Source organism: Aspergillus puulaauensis, chromosome 6, assembly GCF_016861865.1.
Source record: "Aspergillus puulaauensis MK2 DNA, chromosome 6, nearly complete sequence".
Lineage (NCBI taxonomy): Eukaryota > Fungi > Ascomycota > Eurotiomycetes > Eurotiales > Aspergillaceae > Aspergillus > Aspergillus puulaauensis.
Window position 1 is genome coordinate 261,401 of NC_054862.1, and position 21,536 is coordinate 282,936.

The following is a 21,536-nucleotide window of genomic DNA, read 5'->3' on the forward strand; positions in this document are numbered from 1 at the left end:
CCACGTAATTTTCGGGTGTGAGCATCTCCGACTTGATGCCTCTTGTGGCTTCCGTCAGAGATCGGAGCCAACAGGATCTCCACTGACAAACTGGACAGACTAATATCAGATGATAATGACGGGATCCAAAGGAAAGATTGAAATAGATGCAGTGTAACGCTGTCAAGCTCTGAGGCTTGTTCTAAAAAAATGCAAATTTCATCGTGGATATCATGTTGTGCCCTTTACTATTGGCACTAAACTATCCATTCGTACAGGTTTCGTCAGGAACAAATCCATACCAGACCCAAAGGCATCGCGTTGAATGTCGGCTTGCGCGAGACCAGTCAGAGCGGCAATCGTGACAGGGCGCTTTGTTTTTAATTCTTTTTCAAAGTCACGTATTCGCCGGGTTGCTTCAAGGCCGTCCATTATTGGCATGGAAATATCTGCAAAGACGTTAAATTAAGGCAGGTGTTTAGTTCACCTCATTTGGATCTCACCCATAAGAATAACTCCAATTTTGGAAGCATTTGCCTGGAAGACCTCAAGAGCTTCTTGCCCATTTTGTGCGACTGTATAATCACACTTCAGCTTTTTCATAAACGCGATCAAAATTTTGAGATTTATATTATTGTCATCCACGAGGAGGACAGATACTGAGGAACTCTGTTGAGGCTGGGGTGTTCCACCGGAGTCTGTTATAGTGGAACCAACCACGGGTGTGGAAATACGAGATTTATCGATCTTTTCTCTCGGTCTCAATTGTTCAGGTGGATTTTTCGAGACTTGGCTGGATGTCGGTGCGGAATCTCCGGTCACTTTGATCCTGGGTTGTCCGCTGTTCTCTGGATTTGACACGTTGAGAAACGACCATCTCTCACACACATTAGGTGTTGGAGGCTGTGAGGTGCCCGATAACCTTTCTATTCTTCCATCAGTCCCGTCAATCCCCCGCTGTTGACGTTTAATGCAGATTTCCAATGTTTTTGCCAACTTGCGTGGTCCACATGGTTGGCTAATGAACTCGAGAACTTCCGTTTCTACTCGCTTCCTAGCTGCCACAAACATTGAGCGCGCGATTCGTGGAGACGAACACAAGATGATGACAGGCGAGGAGAGTTGGTTTGTAGCCGATGCAATTGGCTTGATCTGCATATTCTTCATGTCCAGGGATTTTTCGGACACAATGTAAAATTCACATTGGGGAAATTGTGTTTCCGAAGGTACAGCTAAATGAACGTCCATGCCAAGCCAGTTTCGACACAGCCTCTGCAAAGACAAACCCAGAGTTGCATCCAGCTCAGAAGGTCCGAGACCTAAGATCCCAATGGTTTTCTTATACAAAAGGTCTTTCACCACCCTGACGGTAGAGTATTTCTTCAGGCTGTCCGCAGTGTCGGGCTCGGAGAACTGCCTGGGGATATGATCGAGGGTGATAGTAATTGAGACTTCCGTACCAAGATTTTTCTGGGAATCTACCCGAATATCGCCACCAAGTGATGATACAATTCGGCGAACGATATTAAGTCCTAGGCCATTTCCAGTCGTCATGCTATCCTCTTGCGAAAAAGGACTAAATAGGTGGTTCCTTAAGAACTCTTGTTCAATACCGCATCCAGTGTCTCTGACCGTCACCGTAACTTTTGACCGAGTAGGCTCACCATCCTCTTGGAAGGTGATTGCGGTGGCGTTTAAAGAAACGTAGATATATCCATATTGAGTGAACTTCAAGGCATTTCCAAAAATATTCATGAGGACCACGCGCAAGGGTTCGGGGCGGGCTGAAAACTTCCAATTTCGGGCGTGGTCGATATCAAGAATTACCTTGACTTCTTCACCCTGCGTGTTGGTTGGTTTCCCCCCGTAGGATGCGCCGGTGAAGCCTCCAACAGGGGAGCGAGGGGTGTCGACAAAAGAATAGCCGGCGAAGACGCTTTCTATGGTGTCTTCCACCACAACATCAAGCTCGACATAAGCGCGCGGATCGACGTTTTCTGTTTGTGAATCCTGCCCAGCACCAGCCAGCGTCTCACCAGTTGGGCGGTTATGGCCAGAGCCATCCGACCATTTTGCTGTGCCAGAATTCGGTCCAACATCGTTAATGCTGGCATATTCAAGAAGCTGATTAATCGAGTCCAGTAGAGTGAATGCGCAAGACGAAATGGTATGTACTAATTCCTGCTGTAGCGCGCTAATAATGGTATCATTCAAGAGCTCTACCGTGCCGAAAATACCATGAAGAGGAGAACGAAGTTCATGGCTCAGCCCTGCTAGTAAGTCCGACTTTGCACGCTCAGAAAATCGGGCGCCCAGGCGGTGCACTTCTGCCATAATACTATTTCCAAACGTAAACATGAACGATAGCTCGTTATCAGAAGTAAAAACACGTTGAGGTGTTCTTGTCCACGCCAGGCTGCCTGAGTACCACGTTCCTTTATGTGAATCCCACAGCGGCGAGAAAATGATACTTCGGGAATCGGGAGCAAGCTGTAGAAGTGTCGCAGCATCCTGGCGCAGGATCGCCCGCCGTGTTCTTTTATACTTCTTGGGCTGGGTGAAACTTTTAAAAACACCATCACTAGTGTCGGGAGATGAAATCGACCCATTTTCACCGTAATTGAAGATCTTGCCTTGAGGATATCGGCGCAGGAGGCCTCGGAGGAAGGACTCAGATAGAGCAATTTTACTATCGGCCGTCCCCTGGTCATTCACACTGGAGGTCATCGAAGTTGCAAATCCGAGTATTTCGCATAAGTTTGACGGGGCTTCTTCAGGGGTGTATGCCTTTGTTGTGGAACGGTCAAATCGTGTAAAGGCTTTTCGAGGGTTCAATTCTTCGTCACTTGAAGAACAACTTTCCAGACCGCTATTTTCAACGTCAGACTTGGTATTATGCATCAAGTCCTCATTAGAGCCGAAATTTGCGTCAAAAAAGACAACCGCCTCGACTTCGACACTTTCGCGAAGGAGATTGGCAGCCCGCGAAAACGCCTCCTTCACCCTAGTCGTATAGCTTCCCTTTGCTGATTGTTGTCGGATCCCCGTGTCGCCTCCTGCAATACTCGCTTTGGGTGCGCGTTGATTCGTCGACTTCGACATAGGATGATCTGTCTTACTAGTATCTAAGCCTAAGCTGACTGGAAAATCTGATTGCTCGCTGCGGGTGTGGATTTTCTGGTTCCGGGGCGTATCAAAGTTCTTTGGGCGGAGAAACAGATCGCTTTGGGCGCTACTTTCCGTCAAGGATTGGGTCGTATCATCCAAAACTTGTTTTTCCTGTTGCTCCTGATTGACATGTCCCTCCACATGATCTTTGTCTTGATCTGGGAGCTGGGGGTCCTCGGTTGCGCCGAGCCATGAGTTGCGGAGGCTGCCTTTCCCCTCTAGAAAGCTCCCAAGTCCGATAATCATGCGCTCGCTTCGGTCATGTTGGGCTTTTGAGCGGGTTGTTCTCAAATAATCCATGGTGGTGGCTGCTATACTTGTCATGAATTTGACTAGATCGGTGCCGAGCGGCTCATGCGGTTTATTGTCCAGGATAGTGTAGGAGCCAATCACGATGCCTTTCGGACTGACAATAGGACTGCATGCTAAGAAGCGAATATCTGGGTAGCCCGTGACATTTAGATGTTCCTTGAATTCGTTATCTTGTGAGAGGTCTGGCACAACGATCACCCCATCACCAAGGGTTTGCGCGGATGGCGGGGGCTTTAAAACAGATTTGCAGAAGCTGCGGTCATAGGCCATCGTGCAACTACCAACCCAAAGCTCATCACAGAAATTCTTATCCCCGTTATCCTGCAAACATAAAGTCCGAGTGCTTTCGGCAATAACATGCTGCTCGTGTCGACCAAAAAGCGAAATCAACGCGCGCTGGGCATTCAGTCGCAATGCGCCAAGTTGGGCAAGTGCAGTCAGAATAGGATCTGAAGATGACTGAGCAACAGATTCCGTTGAGGTGTCTCGACCGACATGTTGCAGTGTGTGCGCGCTCGGATGGTGCGGTGGTGAGTATCTATAGGAGTAACGCCGCAGGGTCAGCCTTTCAGCGCCTGTTCGCTGAATTGCATGAAGTGCAAATATGTCTTATACATCAAGCATATATAAACCGATAGTTATAGTTAGTATGCTTACTTATATAATTCCCGTTCTCTAATATCGAAGGGGGCTGCGTTTTGTAGACCCGTTTGTGATGGGACAGGACGTGGCATTGCGCTGGCGCCAAGAAAAAAAAAAGAAAAAAAGGGAGAAAGAAAGAAGGAAAATCACATTGAGAGATTGCAAGGGGAAGAATTTACGTATTAATGATGGGAAACAGGGACATGGCAAACCGAGCCGGACCAAAACCGCCGTTGAGCAGGGGCAACCAATTAAGGTCCACGGCGGCCAGCATTTGCGATAACGTCGAGGCTGCGGCGAACCAGACCTTTTGGAACAGTTTCCGCCAATAAAAATGGAACAGAAAACGCACGTCCGTCTGCTCCACCCTGATTGTGAACTGTGACCACCCAGAGTGCCTGGAGTACGGATGAACCCGAAAGAGACAGAAAGCCATGACCCCATAATTGAGGCTACCGTAGTTACAGCACGTTGTTAGCCACGTGATTCAAAATCCAAATCTGTTTCAACCTCTGTTCAAGGAATCTGCACCAAAGCAGCAGATCATGCATGATCGTATCACGTAGTGCGATTCCTTTTTCTATATAAACTTGCCACGTTTGTCTTTTCAACGGGTACCTTTCCGCTCTCCGTGTGCTCCCCGGAGAGACAAAGCGCTGGTAAAAGCGTAATGTTTCGCAACCGGTAGATTTCCTGTTCCATCCCCGCCATTGAAACTAGGATCGTTGCGTATAGCACTATCTCACGTATCTTAGGGATAACTTACGGAAGCCTTTCCCCATGTTGGTCAATGCCCAGGAAGTGAGCTTACCCGTGAATCAGGGCGTTTCGATACACGGGGAGACGAATCTTCGATTTTTTCAAGAATCAGAATTGATATGGTGGATTCTGAGCATACATGGACTTCGGACGACGATATGGATCTCCGCAGTAACTGGAAGAATTATGTGCAATCATCGCGTAACACCTGCGTAACACCTGCGCGCTGTGTGTCCCCTTGTGCCATGGCCAATGTCTGGGTACTGGCACCACTGCCCAGTATCTGTCATGCGGGCAAAGCATCGATCACTTCAGGCTCGGTTAATTAACCAGGTACAGAGTAGTTGTCAAGTTGTCTGGGTAAATGCCTGGCGGTCTGATTGCTGGAATCCGCTTTCTATAGGCCAAACCCACAACCGTTCAGCCTCGTCGAAGCCGCAAGTGTCATAACTCATAACTAGGAAGTAACCACGAGCCTCTCTGCCGCCTGGTTTGTCTTTCCGGTGCCAGTCTCGCGGTTTTGTTCTGCTGACCTTCGAGCTGAGCCCTGAAATTATACTACCCTGGGCGAGGGTAGAACTAGTACTAGGTATATTGATGGCTGAGCTCCTGAATAATAGCGTACCGCTAGTGAGATATGATTTGTTGAAAATCAGGGTCAGACATTCGATCAAAGAGCTCCGTCTTCAGTGCTTGAATAAGCTGTGCTCGTCGTTCAATACCATTGTTGTCAAGTATTGTGAAATATGTTGAAATGTACCGCTTTACCATTTCTGGGTCAAGATTGCCAGTTTTATACATGATTATTAATCTTATGCCGGTCCGTACGAGGTCGTTGATTACTACCTTGTGGATTCGAGGTACCCATGTGTTCCAATATGTCCGATATGAGAAGGAACGCGTGGAGCGGGATCGGGGGCTTCCGTCGCAGTATAGTATAACCTGGTAGCACGCGCCGACAAGCAATGGGTTTGTGAGCAGTTTAAATATGAGGTCCATCTTAACTTCCTCTCGAAGAGCATGGTATAGCAAATTTTGGGCCGAGTACTCAAACAAGGCATATTCTTCGAGGCGTGAAATATACTTCGTGGAATCCCAGAGAGCGCCGGTCTTGAATGCATCGAAGCACAAATACTGGATGCACTTGCTTCCAATATCACTTTGTCCATTCGGGAAAACTTTGGCTTGGTGCTGTTCAAAATATTCCTGGGCTGTATAATGAACCAACCTAACGACGTGTTCTTGTTCGTCGACGGTGACAAGCCCGACGCATACGGCAAGCACATCCTCAATATCAGGAATATTGTCTTCATCTAGAAAACTAAGGTTATCTTCAATGGCAAGTGCGTGTTGAAGTTCTCGCGTACTCAATGGACGCGTTGCGCAGGAGACCCAGGAAAGCACATCTTTTGCTGTTTGGACTTCATCTGGGAGTTGACTCTCAATTCGGACCCAGGCATCATCGTAAGCTGCATCTAGGCCGCTTGGGAGATTCTTGAGGCTTTCTCGAATCATTTTCGCCGACCGTTTCCCCCGGATGGAGTCGATACGCAATTGAGCCAGAAGAAACCTACTCGGAGTTAGTATACGCCCTTGGCAGAATTATTCACAGTTGAACTGACATTCCATCTATTGAATCGGTAACTGCGGCGACGAGGTCTCGTTGTAGATCCTCGTTCTGCAGTACGACCTTCGGAAGACCCTCTAATTGACCTCTGAGGAAGCGTTCAACGTCTGCTGCAGTGGCGCGGATGCGGAGATTCAATTTGCCATAAAAAGACCTTGAAATATCTGGATTATCCCGAGAAGTGGCAAACAGTCCTAGGTTTTGCGTCTCTTGAAGCTTGAACAAGTCTGCGAGAAGCTCTCCCCGCTCTGCACCTTGTAGGTGGCACTCGTCTAATGCATCCAAAAGGACAAAAGTTCTCGAAAAAGCGGCCAGCGTCGAGCTTAAGACGCCCAAGCTTTCATCCACCGTGAGCGGCGACCTATGCTCAAGATGTTTTGCATAAGCTTCCTCGAGAACATTTGGGATGACCGAGAGTTGCTGGACGAACTGTCGGAGAAGAACCATAAGAATTTCAGCTCGAGTTGTCTGTTCACGGAAATTGCAGTAGAAGAAGGCAATAGCAGCTTGATCGTCTTCATGAATACTCTGCCGTAGCTCATTGATCACGATAGAAGTCAGAAAGGTCTTTCCCGCGCCGGGGAGGCCGGGACAAAACAGAGTGCGCTCGTCCTCTGGAGTTCCCCCGCCCTGGGAAGTCCATTGCTTGAATTCGTCTGATTCTAGAAGCCAACTTCCCGTACCTGGTTGCACACGACCGAAGAAATCCGCTTGTTTGACATCGTGGGTAATTGGTGATAACCAGTTCAGGATATCCTGGCGCCGCTGGTTGTCCTGATGCTGAAAAAGCTGGTCGACTCCGTGCTTTATTTCGCGAGCTAGCTGACTACACGCTCATTAGCATTGTCTCTTAAACCTCCGCAAAGGCGTAGATCTTACTGAGTAGCGTTGGTGAGGAAAAGATTAAACGCGTTGGTATTTGTATCGATCCGCCGCCGAAAGTCATCGATCTCAGCCTTGTCGAAGGTAATCCTGCTCCAAAGCCCGCGGGCTGTGCTCCGAAGACCTGATTTATCCTTCTGAAGACTCTCATGTTTACCAACTTTGTTGTCTAAATCATCTAGCACCTTGCGGCATTGCAGAGAGATGTCTTTCAAGGTCTCCTTCTGGCCGGGTGCGAGATTATTGGCAGGATCGTTGTCGTCAATATCCCGGAGCACATTCGACAATCGCTTCAAACTGTCCAAGTCAGCACCAAGACAGCAAAACAACCACAAAGGCTCGACTCACTCCTCAGATATATCCTGCAGCTGGCGCGGGGCATCAACAAACTGCTTCCGCACCTTGTTTGCCAATGTCAACACTGCGATGAAATCGCCAACGCCGAACCCAAAGCTCATCTTGCGGACAGGATGCAATCGATCATGGTAGTCAGAGAATTCACTTCATCGCCGATGGAAACATCGCACACATGTTGGACAAGCTAATGGCGGGGGTTGCATGGTGAAGTCAATGTTATTGGGCCGTCTCCCAATGTTGAGGCTGAGGCTGAGGCCTTGCTGGCACCATTCAGGTTCTACTATAATCCCTGCATTGAGGAAACCGCAGGAGAGAAATGATCCAGTGGCTGGGTACAATCGCTGATTCCGGAGAACTGAAGATGTTGTTTGGCGGAAGGAACGGGAAGTCAATGTGTGGGTGGATGAGGGGACTTAACTCCATGATATATATCCCATCAAAAATCGCGAGTGTGAGAGAAGAAAACAAAGACAAAAAAAAAAGAAGTGCATCATCCGTGAATCGAACACGGGCCTCATCGATGGCAACGATGAATTCTACCACTAGACCAATGATGCTGGTTGTTGTGTTTCGGCTCCACATTTGAAACCATAGACAAAAGCCTAGATAATGGCTATACTTCACAATCCCTATATCTAACAAGTATATATCAACTAACCAAACCGCTTCTCATGCACAGCCTTAATATCAGATTGCGCTTTGACATACTTCTTATATAGTAGCGAGAGGCTAGCAGCCGGGCATCGGACTGGCCCACGGCCATATTAACCGCATCTTTACAACCTGTGAACGATGTACGCACTTTCCTAACAGGTAGGGTTGTAGTCGCTCGCTCCTAAAGCTCTGGTAATAACGCTCTTCCCTTTAAGCAGAAAGAACTATAGGGTTCCATTCCATTGCTCCATCCTCAAGTGCCCTGTTAATTCAGGCCGGGGCGGCTTCCATCGTGCCTTTTTAAGTGGAAACAATGTCATTGTTCCTTCGGAAATATAACGTAGTAAGTAGCTGTGGTACTATATACTATGCCGTAGCGCTGTTGAAATCAAAGAACCGACTTCGTCCTGGATTCTCTCACATACGTCGCCACCGAGATATAACCAGAGCAGCAAGCAGTAACAAAGTACAGAGCACTGGACCATTATATACCAATCAGTATTCAAAGAAAACGGAAATAAAGAAGGAAGGTGTTAGCATACGCTACCGCAATGTCCAATTTCCAAATCTCCACCAGCCGATGGCAGTTATCCATATAGAAGTACCGATGGGACTTTTTGCTCCACCACCATCCCTTCGGGAGGAGTTCGAAGAGTGTTGGCGTGAGCGGGTCAACATTAGCCTCGGGTCTCCATTTGCGCTGGTTCTCGCATGATCCTAGCGGTAGTGGTAGGAATTGGGCGGTTAACACAGCAGTGACGACTAGGATTACCGTGATGCATAGTCGGAAGACTGTTGTTGCGGCCCACCAGTGTTTGCTATGTTTTAAGATAGTGAATTGGTGCCACCATGATAGAACCGCCCAGGTTAGACCGAGGCTGGACTGGGAGGGGTTAGTGATAAACCAGAGGTTGTTGGTGGAGGGTACTGACAATAGCAATAGGTGCGACGGCACTTGTCCAGACATATGGACTATAAGGAGGGTGGAGAGCCTCGGGTGTGCTCTTTACACCTTTAAAATATTCATTGGTAAAAGCAATTAAAACGATAAGCATAATAACAAATAGAAACGGGAAAAGAAGTAGTTCCAGCCATAGAAACGCAAGAAAAGTCCGGCTGTGAGGTGTGGGTTCAGGCTCTTTGTCAGACTGTGTCATTTTGATGAAGATGATGAACGAAAGAAAAAAAATGGTTTAGCGGACAGGCTCGTGTTTTATTATGAGTTGCCCAATTGCCAAGCGGACGCCAATACAGATTATCTCGAGGGTTTCTTGTATCGGTGATGATCAGCCCTAAACACGAGCCTGGTGGATTAACCACGTCATTCAGGCCCATAGGGCGTTGGCCCACTGAGAGGCAGTAAGCAGCTGTTTGCCCTTGACATATAAACATAAATAGCAGTATATAAAAGTAGACTACTTCATCACTGCCTGGTTCGGTAAAATAACAGAAGAACTTTAAAGCTATAATTAATTTATTAGTCTCCGCCCTACATACGAAAACTTCGCTAGTAGCTACAGACAAGTCTGAAGACGATCCGGATAAGAATATCCATTCCTAATGATATGGGCGTATACCCAACTCGAGCACTGCGATAAACGAACGACATCAAGGTAGACTCAGTACTCTCACCACCACCACCACCACCACCACCAAAGTCCACCATGAGAGACACAGAACCACAAAAGGTAAACATAAACCTAAAATTCACCCAAAGCAACTCACCAACCACAAGCTCCGGTATTCACAAGTCAAACCTGTCCACTCTACCTCGACACCCCTCTAACAGTCCTGCCGCAAGGCACAGCTGCAGAGCGTAGCGCCCATCCAAAATCCACACAGATACCACCCTTGTACCCGTCCGCAGACGCGGGCGTAAGAAGCTGCCGAGGGGACTCCAGTGCGATACGGGATCTGTTATATCCTCGTACAGTACAGAGGATAAAGAACCAGCATCGACACTGCAAGCCCCGCGGGAGCCGCTTACGCAGGCGTGGGTGGACCTGGAAAGTACAAGGGGGTATGGGTGTGAGAGCTTGGTAAGGAATCAGTCTATCCAACAGGTTAGCTTAGATCAGATCAGATGATATAAGCACGAGGACGGAGGACATACATTATGTAGACATAGTTAGCTGTTACTTATTCACTCACTCAGGCCAGGACAGCCCAAGTATAGCAAGAACACGCAGGAGCGCAGCAAAATCGCACTCCTGGTCTAGGAAGTAAGCACCGATGATAGCCTCCATAGTGGTAGCCATAAACCCGGGCGCGACATAAGTTCCCTGGGAGGGATTGACGCAGGTATACTGATCGATGCTGAGAGCGAAGCCGCGCTGGGCGAGGTTGTCGTTATTGGCGATTGCGGAGACGACGTTGGAGATTCGCTCTGAGACACACACACATATATATTAGAATTTGACATTGAAGTAGTGGAATGCTTGGATCTATTGACTGATGCATACCCACGCGCTGTTGGCGCTCGCGCCCTTCCCGTTGCAGGGCAAGCTGGAGAGCGGTGTCGCCGAAGAGGCCGTGGCCTTTGTTTCCCTCGGGGCTGTAGACGCCAGGGGCAGTGAGGGCTTCGGTTAGGAGGGTTATATTGTTGAAGCGGAGGTTGAAGCGATTCTCGAATGCGCGGGCGCGGTCGTTCATGGTGGCAGCGGTAATTAAGTACAACTGGGTATGATAGGGGTTTGTGTTTGGGTAAGCGATTTGGTGTCAAAGACAGTGACAAAGGGAATTGTGGGATGAGCTGTTGATAGAAAAGACTGGAGAGTTATGGCTATTTAAATACTTGATTTTGGCCGCAGTCCAGCTTCCAGGCTGATTTCGTGTACGCCTGGATGTCCAGATGCAGTACGCCAATGCAAGGCTTTCGGAGATAGCACGAAGTCTGCCTATATGGTGTTTACGTAGGAACATCTACTGGCCGGAAGTATCACCGCAGTTACAATACATATGCAGACTAAAATAATGTGGCAAAGCGCGAAGTCAACGAGGCAGAATGTGGCATAGTAAACGAATGGCAGAGAATGCAAGATAGAAATGGACAGCGCCAGAACACTGCCCCTCAAGCCAAGCAATACCGCCAATAGAAATGAGGTTCTACTAGTCTAAAATAGCTAAAATCTAAAGGATCAACGATCCATGCGAGCAAATCACTTCTCAAAAATGTGAAAGTGCTCGAACAGCGCCTCGCCCGTAAGCGCCTCCCCATCAACCTTGCCCTCCAGCGTGCCTGTAAACCTGGCATACCTTGACCCCGGCGCATCACCCGCGACCATACGCTCCGCAGACGCTTTAAAATCAAGTTGACTCCCATCAGGAAGGTCGATGTTGATATTGAACCCGGATGGGTTTCCCGTGCTTGCCAGGGGCGGGTATGTCGCGTTCTCGCCATACGGACGCACCGTGATCCCTGAGCACTGCGAGACCAGGATCTTGTTGTCGCGGGCGACATATGCCGAGACGAAGTTCTCTCGTTCGGGGGAGAGGAAGTCGAACCAGACGATGCTGTAGGGGCCCAGGCGGCCGTGCCCCCAGTACCAGGATCCGACGCTTGAGGCGAAGTTCTTGTCGCCCCAGTTCTGCGACTGTTAGCTAAGTTGACAGATACTAAATGGTGGGAAAGCTCACCTTGTCATGGTATCCGATTCCGGTGAAGTTAAGTGGACGGCCGTTGACAGTTAGCTGCACATTGGCTTGGGCATCTGGCACTGCATTCGCCCAGCCAACGTGCGGCGCTACTTGCATCTTCTCACCACTAGCAAGAGGGCCACAGGGGTAGTGCGGAGGTGCAATCTACATTCAATTAGCATACTCCCAATAATCAATAGAAAGTAACTCACCGACTGCAGGGTAACGGTCCCCGATATCCACGCCGCCGAGTCTATCTCTACCTGCCAGGTTGTCATAGCCGGGGACCCCGTAACCGAGATCTTATCGGGGTTGTCAATCCACACGCCATGGACACCGTTGTCAGCCGTGTTGGTAGTGATGCGCGCCTCGGTGGAGTTGAAAAAGTACGACTCCGCGGTGCCATTAGGCCAGTGAATGATAACCTCGGCCAGAGTCAAGCTCGTAAAACCCTGGTCAGCATAGGCTTGTAGGAAGTCGAAGCCGGTGGAGACTGCAGTGTATAAGGTGATGACGACGGAGGCCTGCTGGGCTGGATCGTCGGAGACCTGGACGGCGTCAAAGTACCACCAGTCGTAGGTTGATGCATTGACGGGCTGGACTTTGGCGGCGTCGAAACCGTTGCTGTCTGTCCAGGTTATATCCGAGACCTCAGGGACGGGGGTAGGGTGAATTATGGTGGTTGAGGCTGCGGCGAGTATTTGGGGGATGAACAAGGCAAAAGTGAGACCTGAGTAGAGCTTCATATTGACTGTTCGTCAAAGACGCTGTTCCACAAAAGCTGTTGTTCAGTGTGGGTTGGCCCAAGAAGAAGGCATCATATATCAGCCCTGTAGGCGTCCTGCTGCAAACTGCAATGCAAGAACTGCACTCATTCACTTATTCATAAATGGCGGAGTAACTTAGCCCTCAATAGTGCAAATGAATAGGAAAATAAAGAGCCAATCAGTGAAGGCTGCATATTAACAGCAGTGGTGACTTCGGATTCGGGCGCAGACAAAGAACCCCAGCACAACTGTGACTTATAATAAATGCACCGCCTTTCAAAGACGATCACCCCTGAATCTGTGAAGCAGTGGACCCCGGCCTTTACCAGGTGCTTGACGGAGATGCCAAGTCCCCAGATTCCAGGTTTGCCGTCAGCATTCTGCATAGAACTGTCAGGCCGGCTTACGACAGCCACGCCTCCACAGGAACAATCTCTCCAACAAACGGTCCTTGGTATTGTCCTGATCTGCCGCGCGAATTGGAGGCCTGCCCTGGGGCTGGTGCACACTAAAATACATTAAAGTTGAACGTTATCGGACTCTTGCCGGTTCGCGACTCGCCCGCCGATCCATTCAGTCACTTGACAACGGTTGATCATGCAGGACGGGGTACTACAATAGCCATTTATCAGTTGCCGAGCATCTTAACTCGTAGGTGGCTCAGATGTGACGTATTCCCATTCCAGTCTTACGGCCCGAGTAAGAGCACGATGCTTGATGAGAGATGATTACCCACTGGAGCTTAGGGCTGACCAGATGAAGTACTCAAACTTCACTTCCCAGTCCTCCATTCACCCCGAATTACCCATGCTAGCTCAGCTATACGTAGCTATCTCATTAGATCTATTCATCTTGTTACGGACCAGGAGTGCCTTGCTGCCATATAAACCACGAAGTATTCGGCTAATATCACGAATCCATTTCCTATTATCATAAATCCAGTCGATATACTTCACTACCACAGTTCATCAACAGAAATCACTCCCCAACCTCCCTATCGTCCTTCCAGAACACGAACTGCACAAACGGCCACTTCATCGCCGCATGCCGAATAGACTTCCCCCAGAAGAACAATGGAATGAAGAATAGCAGACATCCACCCGATATCCCCGCCATGGCACCGAACGCAGCTGCATATCCGGATTTCTGGATCCAGGGATTGGTATAGAAGGAAAGAAGGAATCCAAAGCAGGCTTTTCGTCTCCATTAGTGAAATGCAAAACGATAGGGTTGGATAATGGATACTCACATTTGAAGGCTAGCTGGGTGACGGTTACTTCCCCGGCGACAGGCCGGAAGGAGTCCACGCAGTATACAAAGGAGACGTTTGTGCCTTGTGCGATGGCGAAAGATACTATAGAAAAGTTAGCAAGCAGCTTAACTTAAGTAGTACCGGTACGGCCACAAACATAATCCCAGCCCAATCGTCGGCACGATCCAGTGCCACTGATTCGCAATCCCAAACCCATACAACAGCAGCGACAGCGGCGCCGCAATGACACTAGGGATAATCGCAGGCAATCGCATCTCCGGCTCACGGATGCCCCCATTACGCTTGGTGAAGTAGTCCGCAACCCAGTCTGAGAAAGGCCCGCCAGCGAACGTGCCAAACACACAGCCAACCATGCCTGCAATGAAGCACAGCCCAGACCGCCACGCTTCGAAACCGTATGTAGTGCTGAACGCCGAGGCGAAGTTAGATGCAACCGCCACCAAGAACCCAATCGTCACAGACATCACAATCGTAGCCCAGAAGACAGCCGGCATGAGGATGAGACCGAACGGGCGGATGAACATGCGCCAGAAGGACTCATCGGTGTATGTCCTGCCAGACCAAAAGCGCAGGTCCTGGACGTACGATCGTTTCGGTGGAATCGGGGGGAGAGATGCTTCCTCAAAGGTGGCGTCGTCTGGTTTCTGGACTTCGTCTGCGCGCTCGGCCAGCGGGTTTCCGGCACGGTTGTATGCGGTTTCGGGGAAGAGGAAGATGACCACGATGATGAGGGCTCCGACGAGACCGCAGCCTACCCAGTAGACTGTGCGCCAGTCGTTCTTGATGGATACTAGACCGGCGATGATGATGCCGAATGCGACTCCTGCGCTCAAGGCTGCGTTGTATATCCTGTCAAGTCAATGTCAGCTCTTTGTTACAGGACATCCGATGTGCAGAACGTACGCCATCCCATAACCACGCTGATGGAGATAAAACACATCAGCAATAGTGACCGGAGCCAGACACTCCCCAGCCCCAGCGCCAATACCAAGGATAGTCCTTGTCGTCAGCTCACCCGCGTACGTCCTCGCCAGTCCCGCCCCAAGGATCATGAAGAAATACAAGATGTAAGCCGAGATATAAATCGGGCGACGCCCGTACTTATTCAGCAGCGGAACCCAGAACAGAGTCGACACGCCCTGGAGCAGAGCACTGTTGTTGAAGAAGTACGCGGCGCGGCTAATCCAGTTATCTAAGTTGGTGTCGCCCCCCTGCTTGAAATCAGTGGCCACCTCGACCATGACGACTGTCGGGCCGGCGGCCATGAAGTTGCACATAATCATTGCGAGGGAGACGAGGACCGCGATGTAGATCTTGTATCCGGTGGACCTTGAGTAATATTAGTATGGCGTGTTGGACAGCTAGAAGAGAAAGTCCCTACCATCGGAGTGGATCATTAGGGTCCAGCGACGGCGCCGGCCTTAAAATGATCTCGTTCGTATGCTCATTGCGCAAACGCACATGGCCCAGACTGTGCTTGTTGAGGCCACGGTGCTCAGTTGCTCCGTCTGCGTGCGCGGTCTTATGGTCTGCGTCAGCCATTGCTAGCAAAGCCGAGTTGTCAGCCACTCTGGGATAGAGAGTGCGCCAAATAGCAGGAAGCCATGGTCAGGATGTCTACCAAGGGTTATAGACAAGTTGTCAACCAGCTCTCAAGAGAAAGCATGCCCGTATCGGCCCCTCGTTACGAAGCCATCCCCACCTTTCCGCTCCTGACGAGGGTATACGCAAGCTGCTGGACTAGTGCAGAGCTGAAGGTGCTAGCGTGTCTGCCCGTCCGTGCAGGCCTAGACCAAGATCCATCTGTTCGCTTGACGGATCCGGGAAGAAGCGGGTCCGTGGAGGGAAGAACGGATAGTTATTTTATGAGACTACCACAGTCTGTTTGGTAGGGACAAAGGAAACTGTGGACGTAAAGCTCAAATTCCAGGTTTAGGTGGAGCCCTACCTTTAGAATGTCACTTTTCTTGTAAGTGTTCCGTTTCGGTGCTAGAGCTGTTGCAGATTGATAGGGAATGGCTGGCCGGTTTGAAATTGATTGCGATAGTGTCTGTACTTTGTAATTATTGAACATTGTCCCAAGACTTGGGCTTCCCATTCAGCACAATCATAAGCGTGTTGTACTATAACGCTGGCTGAAAACAGAGCAGGAAGCCACACATAATTATTCCTTACACTGCTGTCATAACTGATTACCTCTTCAGCCCGGCAAGTCACCTCAGCCCTAGCTAGAGCCAGGCATAATCTGCGCACCTTGCAAATTCAACGACATTCTCCAACCAGACACGCCCAGACGCAGTCGGGTTGTAGTAGATATTGTGCCCCTTGACCGGATATTCCCATGCTTCCCATCCCCATTCCTAAACGCGTTCAAATGCACATCTCCCGTCAAAACCCAAGTTGACAACTCATCCACCGAGATCGAGAAACTCGCAGACCCCTGCCCACCGACGCGAGCACCCCCAGTCCAAGTAGAATGCTTGGAAACACTCCACGAGATCGAACTCCCATTATACGCAACAACGTCACCCACAAGATCCGACTCCTCGACAACATCACTAACCACCTCAGGCTGGATCTCGTGGTTCTCCTCGCTCCCCGCGAAATGGTCAAACGCTCGCGTCACCTGCGACGTATTGGCAGTAAGCAAGATCCCAGACGCCGTATCAATCCCCGTACGAACGATCCTCGCATCCGCAATAACATGCCCAAACCACAGCCCCGGCCCCCCAGGCGCAGTAACAGTGAGCCTTGAGTACTCAAAGAGATACTGCCGATCCGACGAGGAGAACATCACCGTGCCAGCCAACAAAACAGCCGTGAAATCCACATTCCTAAACACAGACTTCTGGCGCCCCGTCACTAAACACACTCGGCGACCTCTCTGCAACACCGACCACATTGGTTCCGTATGTCTCGCGGAGAGTGTAGAAGATCGCACTCACGATCCCAGCGGTATGCGCAACCGCATCAGCCACATAGATATACCCCGCCGGCCCAACCCCGGAGAATGAAGAGCAGTGATTCTCCCCAGCATAATGTCTAACATTGTTCGCGTGGATCGTCCCATTCCCCGCAGAATAAAGACAATCTTGGAGTCGATCTCCCAGGTGGAGCCGTATAGCTACGCCGGATTCAGGAGTGGTCCCGCTGGGGAATGCAGCTACGCAGTAATAGTCCATATCGGAGTCCTTCACTTGTATACCAGGTACAATGTCTAGGCCTGACAGCCAGTGACAGCCTCAGGCATCAGCCAGAGCCAAAGATGACGCTTGACCGCTACACCAACCCCGCAAGGGTGGTCGCTCGCCAGCCATCCCCAACAAATGATTCACAGTGTTTGATTGGCGGGATAGCGTCCCGCCCATCCATGCACGCTGATTGGATGTAAACCCTGACCGGCATTGATATCACTCAATCGCCACCAGCTCCGGCTGCCAATCTCTTTCTCTCTCTCAACTCTCTGGATATTATATCCAGCATGAACAGGAACAGGAACAGACAGCAACGTCTAGCCCCCAAAACCGGCCCCTCGCCCCCAGAGCCGCCCGAGAACTCTGGCAAAGTATCCAAGTCGCTGAAGGCATGTGAGCGATGTCGCGGAATGCGCAAGCGGGTACGTTGGACACCTAACACACTGTATATTCTACTCGGGAGACTGATTTAACGCTTCGTAGTGCGATGGGACTCAGCCCTGCGCGAGATGTCGGCGGCTCCAGGCCGAGTGCGAGTATACCGGCGTGGATGGACGGAGGAGGGAAGACTGGCGAGCGCGGATTGAAGCGCTGGAGCAGCGGAACGCGTACCTGGAGCAGGTTGTCCAACAGCTGAGTGGCGCCAGGGAACAACGTGCCTCAATGACACAGCCAGATCTGGGAGATGGCGTCGAACTGGGAAGTACGTCAATCTCGACTGATGGGCCCTACCAGAGCAGCAGCACCCCGCAGGAACAGGATCTGCAGAATCTCTTCTATGCCGCGACGGCGTCTCATCCCGTGCTGGGGCCTTTGGATATGGATGCGCAGTACGGCCACGGGGGCTACCGCGGGAATCGCCGCGATAGACTCCCAGCCGAGCCGGTTACCCGGCGTGCTGTAAAGGCATTCTTTCAGTGCGCCGCGACGCTGTTCTACGTGACGACTGAGGCGCGGTCTGGCGAACTGCTTGATAGAGTATTCCACACCAAGGACGCGCCAATGCAGGACATTGTCGAGGTTGCAGCCTGCGCTGCTATCGGGAGCCACTACAAGGCCGACGAGATCCCGGAAGAAGCGCGTGCGGCGTTTTTCTACCTTGCCTCGACGAGCATGCATGAGGCGCTCGAGGCGGACCATATCCAGGGGATGCGGATTTTCATCTGTCTATGCATGTCGTGTATCATGGATAAGAGTTCCAATGCGAGGCTGCTGCTCGTTAGGCGTTCCTATATTGAGTGAATGATGGCAAAGCTAAGCTTCTTAGTGACTGCGTTGAACCTGGCGAGGGCCAAGATGCAAGAGGCTTTGAAGGATGTTCCTACTGAAGTAGAGAATGATGACAGCAGAAGGACATTGCAGACATTAGTCTTCCTGGAAGGGTATGCCACCAACTGAGGCTTGCAACTGTACTACTGTACTAACCCTCTAGATGGCTTTCATATTCGCTCGGCTATCGGAATTGCTTGAATCAAAACGAGATTGATCTGGTCAGTGTATCCTACCTCGTTCACATATCAAGCAGCTGACAGGCCAGGTCCACTGCACCGTGACCCTAAACATGGACTCGGAAAACAGCGAAGCCCTGACAACAAGACTGATCCAGTCTCAAATGACACGACTGGCCCTGCTGGCTTCAGGGATCCAGTCTCAAATGGCCCACTATCAGCATGACGACTGCTGGACCCACGCAGACAAACTGTCCTCCAAACTCGATATATGGCACGCGGCTCTCCCGCCAGATCTACACTTGGCCGCCCTCAATAAGCAGGGGAAGACATTAACCCTTGTTCAGGAGCGCGCTCTATACCTAATGCATATACTTTATATCGATGCGCGGCTGCAGCTGTATTGTCGTTTATTCAAGGCCTCGCATCACGCATCTCCAGGGGACAAACAGGAACGAGGTCAGGAAGAACAAGAGCAGGACTCACCCTCCATAGAGGGCCTATTCCAAAAAGTTCCCCGCCATATCAGCGACGTCCATACAGACTTCGCCGTGCAGCTCGCGCGCATTGCCTCGCTGCTGTACAACGAGAAGGCAATCTTCACGCGGTGCTGGCTAGCCATGTACGTTCCTCTAGCCATGCCAGTATATCTACAATGGTAACTAACTAACTGAATAGATGCGCCGTCTTCGACGCCAGCGTCGTCCTCCTCCTCGGAATCTGCCAGAAATACATCACAGGCGACAGTCCCGGCTCTGGGAACGAGTTCTATAGTATCCCCCAGCTCGCCGGTCACCTTGAGTCATGTATGACGGTGCTGCGATTCTGCGGGCGCAGCGACATTGCCGCGCATCGGCTGGGTGACATGCTTGAGCCTATTGTCGAGCAGCTGAACCGCATGGACGTGATCGAGCATACGCCGCAGACCCACGAGGATGGGGATCCGATGAAGATTCAGTATGTACTGGGTGAAGAAGGGTCTTCTGAGGCGCTTCCCCTGCTGCGTATGACGTACCGGCTGTTGAATTCTATGCCGCCGGAGGGGAGTACTGTGTGGGTTTAGTGGGTAAGCTGTATAAGCTGGGAGAAATGGTATTGAGTCATGGCAATGAACGAGATAGAAATATAATGCAGGGATATTTTCAACCTTCATGCTGATTGCCGCCCTCGTAAACGAATTCCAGAATCGACAAGACACTGCCTTCTGGCTTTGACACCGAGTGTAGCTGGAGTCTACTATCTGCTTCTGCACAGAGCCTGACCCAGTCTGCCAATGGACGCTCGCGCGCGTTGAAAGTAGTCAACATTTCCAAGTCCATGATCCTATTCATATAAGTATAGTAGACACAGTTCGAGCCGGTTACTCACCGTGCAACCCTCTCCTCCCCTTTTGGCAAGGTATTCGGCTCCGGAAGGACTCCATCGTTGATTAACAGCCTGGAACCGTTTCGCATTACCGGGACGAGACTTCTGACGATATTAACCGCGGCTGCGTCCGGATGGTCGTGCAGGATGAACCGCAGGAGGTATATATCCGCAGACTGAGGCTGCGTCGTGAAGAAGTCATGTTCTTCGAATGTAATCCGCGGCTTGAGGTTCTCAGGCAAAGTTTTCTTCCCCTGATCAACGACCCCAGCGAGATCCTGGACAATAAACGTTGCATCCGGCGCTTTCTCTGCTATAGCAATACACGCATGGCCCGTTGAACCACCCACCTAGAAAATCAGTAACCTTCCAGGTACATCCAGTACAACCAGTAGAGTCATACATCAACAACCCTCGCCCCCCCAATCCCACCCCACCGATACCCCCCAACAAGATGCGCAATCCCATACCCCTCCGTCGAAGTCATCTCGACCATGGTATTCGCAAACCTCCTCACCCGCTCCGGATCCCGCGCCATATGCACAAACATCGGCTCCCCCGTCCCAAAGGCAACACTGTACCCCGTCTGCGTCGGGTCATCACTAGCCCCAAACCTCTCCTGCGCTTCAACCACCCTCGTCGAGGCCGGGTATGTTTCCTCCGTCGTGTACCCGACCCAGTCCTTGAGTGCCTGGCTGCGCACCAGTAACGCAGAGGCCGCGGTATGCGCGAGCAAGCCCGGTTCCGGCTCGCTGAAGAGTCGGTTCGTCATTGCGTGGCGGGTCATTCGCTTGAGGATATCCTCAGGGACGTTTGCGGTGTGCGCGACAGTCGCGAAGGGCACGGGCTTGTCGAGGGGGACGGAGGCTGCGATATTGTAGTGGGAGATCCAGCGGAGGCTGGACATGTCGTGGGAGCGGCAGGCGAGCCAGCGGAGGTGTTCGGCGGGGCCGGTCGTGAGGTCGATGAGTGTTTGGGCGGCTTCGATGAGGGCTTGTCGGGCGTTGGTGATGGGTGTTCGGGCGGGTGGGAAGGAGGGTGGTGCATCTGGGGCGAAGGAGGGCTGGGGGTGGTTGTTGGATTGCAGGAATTGTGATATCAGGGAGGCGGAGGAGGAGATTTGGCCTGCGAGGGTGGTTAATGGGGTTGTATCCATGGTGAGCTGCATATATATCCGGATGAATGGCAATTAGGGTTCATGAAGCTCTAGGATAGAAATTTGACAGCAAAAATAACAACCACACCTGTCAACACTCAACACTAAACACCAACAGTCAGTGTCAGGGGCCGAAGCGGGAAATCAGACCAGGTGGATGGAGCTACTGGATGGCGCAACGGTTTTTTGGTGGATTTGATACGCAGTGATGGCGGGCCAAAGGATCCTCGTGCATCCAACTTAACCATTTCTTTCCTAGTTCTTCTTATCGAACAAGCCCGGCCATCCTCTCCCCACTGCGTGTTCTGAGCCGAACT

The 21,536-nt window shown here is 50.8% G+C and overlaps 9 protein-coding genes and 1 non-coding gene across 10 annotated transcripts; 1 reads left to right on the forward strand and 9 right to left on the reverse strand.

The window, feature by feature from the left end:
- Nucleotides 1–210: 210 nt before the first annotated feature.
- On the reverse strand, nt 211–4,193 carry APUU_60103A (uncharacterized protein; the record flags this gene model as incomplete). Its single annotated transcript, XM_041706910.1, has 3 exons — nt 211–428; nt 483–3,997; nt 4,117–4,193. The coding sequence occupies 3 exons, from the start codon at nt 4,191–4,193 to the stop codon at nt 211–213; spliced, it is 3,810 nt and encodes a 1,269-aa protein (XP_041559249.1).
- Nucleotides 4,194–5,487: 1,294 nt separating this feature from the next.
- On the reverse strand, nt 5,488–7,827 carry APUU_60104A (uncharacterized protein; the record flags this gene model as incomplete). The annotated part of the gene is made up of 4 exons (XM_041706911.1): nt 5,488–6,430; nt 6,483–7,313; nt 7,367–7,666; nt 7,718–7,827. The coding sequence occupies 4 exons, from the start codon at nt 7,825–7,827 to the stop codon at nt 5,488–5,490; spliced, it is 2,184 nt and encodes a 727-aa protein (XP_041559250.1).
- Nucleotides 7,828–8,212: 385 nt separating this feature from the next.
- Nucleotides 8,213–8,283, reverse strand: APUU_t60001A. Its single transcript has one exon. It is a non-coding gene; the product is annotated as a tRNA-Gly (tRNA).
- Nucleotides 8,284–8,768: 485 nt separating this feature from the next.
- Nucleotides 8,769–9,537, reverse strand: APUU_60105A (uncharacterized protein; the record flags this gene model as incomplete). Its single annotated transcript, XM_041706912.1, has 3 exons — nt 8,769–8,856; nt 8,923–9,263; nt 9,313–9,537. The coding sequence occupies 3 exons, from the start codon at nt 9,535–9,537 to the stop codon at nt 8,769–8,771; spliced, it is 654 nt and encodes a 217-aa protein (XP_041559251.1).
- Nucleotides 9,538–10,527: 990 nt separating this feature from the next.
- APUU_60106A (uncharacterized protein) lies at nt 10,528–11,032 on the reverse strand (the record flags this gene model as incomplete). Its single annotated transcript, XM_041706913.1, has 2 exons — nt 10,528–10,766; nt 10,843–11,032. The coding sequence occupies 2 exons, from the start codon at nt 11,030–11,032 to the stop codon at nt 10,528–10,530; spliced, it is 429 nt and encodes a 142-aa protein (XP_041559252.1).
- A 506-nt stretch (nt 11,033–11,538) lies between these two features.
- Nucleotides 11,539–12,762, reverse strand: APUU_60107A (uncharacterized protein; the record flags this gene model as incomplete). Its single annotated transcript, XM_041706914.1, has 3 exons — nt 11,539–11,967; nt 12,017–12,181; nt 12,229–12,762. 3 exons carry the CDS (start codon nt 12,760–12,762, stop codon nt 11,539–11,541), a joined length of 1,128 nt encoding a protein of 375 aa, XP_041559253.1.
- Nucleotides 12,763–13,761: 999 nt separating this feature from the next.
- On the reverse strand, nt 13,762–15,598 carry APUU_60108A (putative MFS transporter; the record flags this gene model as incomplete). Its single annotated transcript, XM_041706915.1, has 5 exons — nt 13,762–13,976; nt 14,033–14,137; nt 14,193–14,905; nt 14,960–15,385; nt 15,438–15,598. The coding sequence occupies 5 exons, from the start codon at nt 15,596–15,598 to the stop codon at nt 13,762–13,764; spliced, it is 1,620 nt and encodes a 539-aa protein (XP_041559254.1).
- A 682-nt stretch (nt 15,599–16,280) lies between these two features.
- Nucleotides 16,281–17,238, reverse strand: APUU_60109A (uncharacterized protein; the record flags this gene model as incomplete). Its single annotated transcript, XM_041706916.1, has 2 exons — nt 16,281–16,904; nt 16,954–17,238. The coding sequence occupies 2 exons, from the start codon at nt 17,236–17,238 to the stop codon at nt 16,281–16,283; spliced, it is 909 nt and encodes a 302-aa protein (XP_041559255.1).
- Nucleotides 17,239–17,537: 299 nt separating this feature from the next.
- APUU_60110S (Zn(II)2Cys6 transcription factor) lies at nt 17,538–19,761 on the forward strand (the record flags this gene model as incomplete). Its single annotated transcript, XM_041706918.1, has 6 exons — nt 17,538–17,672; nt 17,734–17,953; nt 18,518–18,632; nt 18,683–18,740; nt 18,788–19,320; nt 19,377–19,761. 6 exons carry the CDS (start codon nt 17,538–17,540, stop codon nt 19,759–19,761), a joined length of 1,446 nt encoding a protein of 481 aa, XP_041559256.1.
- Nucleotides 19,762–19,840: 79 nt separating this feature from the next.
- On the reverse strand, nt 19,841–21,219 carry APUU_60111A (uncharacterized protein; the record flags this gene model as incomplete). The annotated part of the gene is made up of 3 exons (XM_041706919.1): nt 19,841–20,021; nt 20,067–20,413; nt 20,467–21,219. The coding sequence occupies 3 exons, from the start codon at nt 21,217–21,219 to the stop codon at nt 19,841–19,843; spliced, it is 1,281 nt and encodes a 426-aa protein (XP_041559257.1).
- Nucleotides 21,220–21,536: the final 317 nt, after the last annotated feature.